This window comes from Rhinopithecus bieti, unplaced genomic scaffold (genome assembly GCF_001698545.2).
Source record: "Rhinopithecus bieti isolate Rb0 unplaced genomic scaffold, ASM169854v2 scaffold_3527, whole genome shotgun sequence".
In the NCBI taxonomy this organism is placed as follows: Eukaryota; Metazoa; Chordata; class Mammalia; order Primates; family Cercopithecidae; genus Rhinopithecus; species Rhinopithecus bieti.
Genome location: NW_016804488.1, coordinates 2,956,635 through 2,963,685, shown reverse-complemented (window position 1 = coordinate 2,963,685; position 7,051 = coordinate 2,956,635). Strand labels below are relative to the sequence as shown.

The 7,051-nt window shown below is 42.4% G+C and overlaps 1 protein-coding gene across 3 annotated transcripts in view; it reads left to right on the top strand.

Annotated features, from left to right (window-relative positions):
- The window catches only part of DDC (dopa decarboxylase), a 106,927-nt gene extending 102,221 nt beyond the window's left edge, over positions 1 to 4,706 (top strand). For all 3 annotated transcript variants that reach the window (XM_017868592.1, XM_017868593.1, XM_017868594.1), the window contains exons 14-15: positions 1,979 to 2,197; positions 4,303 to 4,706. In XM_017868592.1, the coding sequence (XP_017724081.1) occupies positions 1,979 to 2,179 (201 nt within the window). In that variant the 3' untranslated portion in view covers positions 2,180 to 2,197; positions 4,303 to 4,706. The remainder of the gene's footprint in view (positions 1 to 1,978; positions 2,198 to 4,302) is intronic.
- The last annotated feature ends 2,345 nt before the right edge of the window (positions 4,707 to 7,051 follow it).

The window sequence follows — 7,051 nt, the reverse complement described above, 5'->3', positions numbered from 1 at the left end:
AAAAAAAAAAAAAAAAAAAAAAAAAAAAAAAAAAAAAAAGCTACATTTGAATATTTTTAGTATATCTACAGAATTGTGCAGCCATCACCACAATCTAATTCTAGAACATTTTCATCCTCTGAAAAGAAACCCCACACCCAGTCATGCCATATTCCCCGTCCTTAGGACTGTTTTCTGTTTCTGTAGGTTTGTCTATTCTGGACATTTGTATAATGAAATCATACAACATATTGCCTTTTATGACTGTCTTCTTTCACTTAGCATAATGTTGTCAAGGTTATGGCTTTTATTTTATTTGCATAATTTATAGAGGCCACCAAACCCATCTGTGTACTGGTTTCTGTCCATTCTTCTCTCATGCCATATAGTGAGGCCTCTCGTGCAGGAAGCCCAGGGCATTTTTCAGCTGACAAATGTTTCCTTTTGTAAAACTTTGCTTGTGCCTCCAGTCTGAAAATCCAGTTTCTGGAGGAGGCACATGAGTCAAACACTGTGGCTCACTTTTCTGCCTCCACGTCTGCCATCTTGGCCTCACTCTCTCCTGGTCTAATCCTCTTCAATCTGAATTTCAGGCCCCCTCATGCTGAATGCTTCAGTGCGTCATGTGGCTCTTTACTAAAGCAGATGTGATGTTGCTATGGCATCATGGTCCCTCTCCCTCCATCCTCATCGCGGCCAGTACTTGCTTGGTCTTCATCTGTGTGCGCTCAGCCTACTTTGTTCGTTGTCATTGTCCCACCTCTGCTAGGCTTCTTGCCTCTATGTCATGGAAGTACTGCCCTATCCAGTCTGTTTGAAAATGACAAGCACAGTTTTCCTAAATAATTTGCTTCCTATTTTCTGTGCTCTATACTTTGCAGATGTTTGCTCTCATGCTGAGTCTTTTTGGTAACATTCCACTCCCTTGGTACCATCATTTCTTTTTTTCTCTATCTTCATCCTTGAATCCTCATCTGGATTCACGCAGACCTGGTGTTCACCCACGGTTTCCAAATTTCCTCTGACCCATCAATGTCTACCTGGGCACAACAGGAGCAGGGCGCTCAGGCCCATAGCTAGAGGCCAGGGTATTTGCGCAGCTCTGTGCCAGGTGCCAGCATCCAGCAGGTGCTCATCTGAGGTGGTTCTGTGCGGTGGATAGAACTCTCCCCTTCCTACTCGTCCTCCCTGCTTCTCCACTCTGAAGACAGGGCCATGAACTGCAGTCCTGCGAGGTTCGGGTGACTAGGATGCAGTGTCCCACATTCAGTTCCTTCTATTTAAGACTCCATGGCTTAGAAGACATGGAGTCACTGCCTGCAATCAGAAGAAGGACAGAGGAGCAAAGGGAGGTGGAGGTGAAGTGTCAGGAGACTGGCTGCTGTGGAAGCAGGGCCCAGGCGGGACAGCAAGGGCTTCCCATTGGCTGATTGATACCAGGCTTCCATCTCTAGTGTAGTGGGAGGGGTGGGGCCTCTGCCCCTACCCCAGGCTGGTGGGCTCTGCTCATCTGGAGATGCACCAATGGTTGCTCCGTCCTGTGGTTCATGGACATTCTTCCCAGATTCTAGCACTAGCTTGACCATTATGCTTCATTTTCTAGGTTGCTGAGACTCTTCTATGTTTCCGTGGGAATTTAGAGACTCCTCCCCTGGTGCCATCAGAAACCCCATTTCTGCTGTTGAAACTCATACATTTGTAGATGACATATCTAGGGATCTTTATTTTCCTTAAAAAACCTTAGACCATGGAAGGGTCATCTTTTGTTGGCACATTAGAATATGGAGAAATTGTCTGTGGGGAGAAGATGCACGCAGTCTTTTAGGGTGCGTTACTATTATTTTGTTGAATTTTGTAACATCGTAAATGCAAGGGGGATGGTTAGTCGGCTTCTTCCTGATATATGGCAGGGTTGCCAAGCACTGGCCTTCCTATGTGACCAGTTGATTTTTGAGTCCTCAGAGACCTGAGCACAGTTCCTCTCTTTCAATCCCTCCAGGGTTCCAACAAAGTGAATGAAGCTCTTCTGCAAAGAATAAACAGTGCCAAAAAAATCCACTTGGTTCCGTGTCACCTCAGGGACAAGTTTGTCCTGCGCTTTGCCATCTGCTCTCGCACTGTGGAATCTGCCCATGTGCAGCGGGCCTGGGAGCACATCAAAGAGCTGGCGGCTGACGTGTTGCGAGCAGAGAAGGAGTAGGAGTGAAGCCAGCTGCAGGTAGGCTGCCCTGGGCTCATTTTCTGCCTGTCTCCTTGTCCCGCAGCAAGAGTGTCCTCCTGGAGTCCAGACCCAGCTACAGGCCCAACCTGCTCACTCAATGCTGCCAGGGTGCATTTCCCTCACCTGGAAATAAGGAAAAGAAGGCTGGGTGCATTGGCTCACGCCTGTAATTGCAGCACTTTGGGAGGCCAGGGCAGGCAGATTACAAGGTCAAGAGATTGAGACCATCCTGGCCAACATGGTGAAACCCCATCTCTACTAAAAATTAGCTGGGCGTGGCGGCGCTCATCTGTAATCCCAGCTATTCCAGAGGCGGAGGCAGGAGAATTGCATGAACCTGGGAGGCGGAGGTTGCAGTGAGCTGAGATCGCGCCACTGCACTCCAGCCTGGCCACAGTGCGAGACTCTGTCTCAAAAAAAAAAAAAAAAAAAAAAAAAAAAAAAAAAAGAAAATCATGTTAATTCTGGAGAAGTAGAAGGAATGATACATTTTAATAATTCTTTTAAAACTTAGATTTTTACTTTTTATTCTCTTACATCAATCTCTAAATACTTTAGGTTTCTTCAAACAGCATTTGTTGAGATAACTTACTATCATAACAAGCTCATATAAGAAACTGGTGACCTTTAGAGAACTAATGAAAACAATAAAAAAGGAATTTATTTTGACTCACGACTTGCCGTCCAAATTCTTGATGGTTTAAAGAAAGGATATGTGTCAACTACCAGACTTCTTGCAGTTCTGAGGGGTAAACCCCTCACAGCTAAACCCTGTAGACAGCATGCAGTTAATTTGTAAAAACAAAGCACACATTTTAAATAAATGCAGTGTTGGCAACATGAAGGGTATTTAAAATTATGTTTGTGGGAACCCAGACAACCTTAGAAAGCCTCTTCATTAGGTTATCTTAAGAATGTCATCCTGTTGGGATATGTCTACCTGTTTCTCCCGTTTAGTGGAAGACATCTGTGATCCCTCCTTAGGGTCTGCTTCTCTTTCTCTCTCTCCCTCTTCCTTTCGCAATGGCTCATTCATTACAACCTGTGGGGGATTTAGAATCTGTGAGTCATGTAATGCATTTCCTGATTGCCTACAACTTTATCTTCTTTGCTATTGATTTTGTGAATATCTGAAAAAGTATAGTGCTCAATAAGTCAGAAGTTGAAAATCATATTTCATATATGTGATAGACCTGTCCACGGCTCCTGAAAGTTGAGGCCAAAGAACTACCTTCTCAGTCAAAATATACCCTGAGAACCAGGTCCTTTTCTTGGTGCAACCAGGGCCTTTCCCCACTCACAAACTGAGAGAGACCTGGGGTCTGAGGAAGACCTCCTGACCCAGAGCAACTCCAAAGTGGTATCTCAAGCATCTCTGGCAGGTAGTGGGGACAGGCTTATATGTTGAAGTTATTCCATTGCTCTCAGCATAAGACTGTGTGAGGGGAGGGAAAGCTGTAAGCTCCATACGAAACAAATCCCTATCAGGCAAACGCTCCCGACTCACATTTCTGCAACCCCATGTTTGCATCTATCTCATAAGCCTGTATTGACACATGCCTAGAAGAACATATGTGGAGAACGTAGCTCTGAAAATTTATCAGAAACAAAGGTATATTTCTCATCAGAGTCTCAGTTCCTCTGGGGTCATTATATTTGCTGTAGGTTCAAAAGGTAAAAATGAAATTCAATTTTTAAAAAGATATGTGATACAATAGTAAGTGCTAATGCATGTATGTTGTTTTGGACAGATTAGAACAATAAAAATCTTAATACCTTGATTTTACTTGTACTTATTTGAGTTTATTACATCATATTCATGTGGTTAGAGTTCTGAGAGAAAGTAGGAACTATTCTTATTTTACAGAGGTAGAAAATTAGGCAGAGATTCTAGTTGACACTAATACAATTTTCATCAGAGAAGCCAGATTGGCAATAAAAATTCCTTTATTAAGTTCAAACTCTTTGGCATCGCACAATTGTCTCTGTTTTTTGGAGAAATTATATATTCGTTCTTTATATTTGAATAAGAAGCACATGCAATTCTTATTCTTTATTTTTTTTTAATGTAGCCATATGCTCATGCTATTTTTTTCCTTTAGGAATCAAAAGTTGAAGAGAGATATATCTGAAAACTGGAATAAGAAGTAAATAAATACCATCCTGGCTTCGTGGAACTGAGTCTGTTTGTGGCTTCCCATGTCTTTCTCCAAAGTTATCCAGAGGGTTGTGATTTTGTCTGCTTATGTCTTATCAACAAAGAAATATTATTTGCTATATAAAAAGTTAATCTTCATGGCCATAGCTTTTATTCATTAGCTGTGATTTTTGTTGATTAAAACATTACAGATTTTCATGTTCTTGCAGCCATCAGAAGTAGCAGGAAAGCCTCACTGACATATTTTCCAGGGCAGTCTATGTTCATGCAACTTGAAATTATATCTGTGGTCTTTAAACTGTCCTTTGTCATGTGGCTAAATGCCTAATAAACAATTCAAGTGAAATAGTAATTGTGTCAGATGATCATCTTGTTCTATGTTGTATCAAATTTATTCTTGTGATACATTCCCTCCAAAGTAGAAAAAGATACAGCATCCTTGGGATGTTTTTAAACGGCCTTCATTTATTCAGCAAATGTTCATTGAGTGCCTAGTATATGTCAGGCACTGTTCTGGATACATTAACAATACAGAAGTTTTACTTGAAGATGACTTCAACTTCTGTGGAAATAAAATTAGAATCAAGAGACAATCTGGAGCAATGAGATTGAAGTCTCTGCTGTGATGGGAAGGATTCTCTGGCTTTCTGGGTCTTGATTTTCTGGTCTGACAAGTCTATCTGTCCTATAGTATCATGATTGATAAGCAACTGAAGAGTGTTTCTGTAAACAAATTCCGACAAGGATGTGGTATTTACTCAATCTCACTTTAAGTTCACTATCTGTATTGGGAACCATTTTGCTTTTAGAAATGTGTGTTTTAATCCCAAGATGAGTTCTTGTCCTTTGAAGACTACAGAACTATCAAAGGCACTCTCAGAAAGGGTCCTTGGGTTATTAGTAAGTATATTTGAACTTCAAAGACCTCCAAATCTATGTGAACTAAGTGAATGATATGATCTGTTACTCAAAAATCTGGAAATATGTCAGATGCCAAGTAGTTCCCCATCTAATTTATTCAGGTCATTTGTTCTCTACCCAACAGCAAATTAAGACCTGACCTCCACCATGATGTGGGGACAGAGGCTGTTTCTGGGGCCCATCAGGAGCCACCCTTGTTAGGACCAGTGGAGTGTGGAGCACTCCACTTGAGTTGAGGCTGGGATGTCTAAATTTTACAAGATTCTTTTTCAACCCTTGAGTTAAGATTGCTGCAAGGGCTCCAATGTGAGCCACCAACATCATTGATACCAGCTTTCTGCTTTAGTGGGCTCATCCAGCCTCATCCACAAATATACTTCAGAAAGATGGCTGAGACCTGATGGGAGGGAGGAGACTGGGTGGCAGGGGCCAGCGGGGATGCTGTACAGAAGCAGGGCAGGAGGCCAGCAAGTGACTGAATATTTCCTCCCTCCGAACTGGCTGGATCCTTTTGATGGAGAGTCTAAGACATCAGCTTAGACACAGACCCAACAGAGAGAAAAGCTTGTCTGATTTCTCGCTCATTTCTAGGTAACTTATGGCAGTTCACCCCACCTCCTGACTTCTCCAGGTTCCTCCATAAAGTGGTTCTCAGATCTGAATTCCCCAGCCCTAGATACAGGAAGAAGAACTTCTCCCAGTTTATTTAACAAGAACACACCCATAGCACTTGCTGTATGCCAGGCACTGTTATACGTGTTTTAAAGTATTAATTTAATACTTATTTTAAAATTCTATGATGCAGGCCAATTATTATGCCCATTTTACAAGTGAGAAAACTGAGGCATTGCGAGGTTTAGTGACTTATCCCAAGGTCATATAGTCAGTGGCCAAACTGGGATGGGAGCCCAGGCAGTCCGGCTCTGGAGTCCGCGCTCTTGCCCAGTAAACTATGCTGCAAAAGATGCTGTCTGCTCCCCAGGATTAACCATTTCTGAAGGTAACTGGCAGTGAAGACATTTATTCTCTTCTGGGTGAAGCCCCATCTTTGCCTACCAAGGTAAAGTCTTGGCCCCTAGACCATCCCTGAATAGTCCAATGTGGGGAAGTTTTTAAAGTTTTGGATTATTCAGACTAATCTGTGGTCAATACAGAGCATCTTTATTTCAATACATATTCAAATTAGTGTCGAAAAGAGTACACAAACTGCTGCTGGCACTGGAGTTAGATGTTTCCTTACTCTCCGGATAACAGGCCCCTCCTGCTTAGTGTTGGGAAAGTCCCAGATTGATCTAGACACAACTAACAGCTGATACGAAAGATCTGTCCTGGAATCACATGTCTCCTCTCTAAAATCCAGCAAACAGCAATACTCCCTAAACCTGGAGAATCTCATTGTGGCTGACCACATGCCCATCACCAAGAAGCCTGCAGGAAAGCCCAAGACAAAAAGGGGAGCAGGTGTCACCGGGTGGCCCCTTGATCATCATGAGGGTGTGCCACAGTTCAAAGAGAAACAAGAGGGGAGAAGACCCCAAGGGAGGGCAGTTCTAATATCCACTGACTCCACACCTGCACCCCTTAATTCAGAAATCCAACAGACATGACAAATTAGAAACTGATTCTGCTGGTATGCAATTCACAAAGTCCACATTTGAGGAAAGATAGGAACACTGACTAATGGCTTTTTTAAATCTAGGGATTATTTCATTGCTTTTCTAAATTATGTAAATATCCAAACATCAAACACTATAAATTTTTTTGCCTTTCAA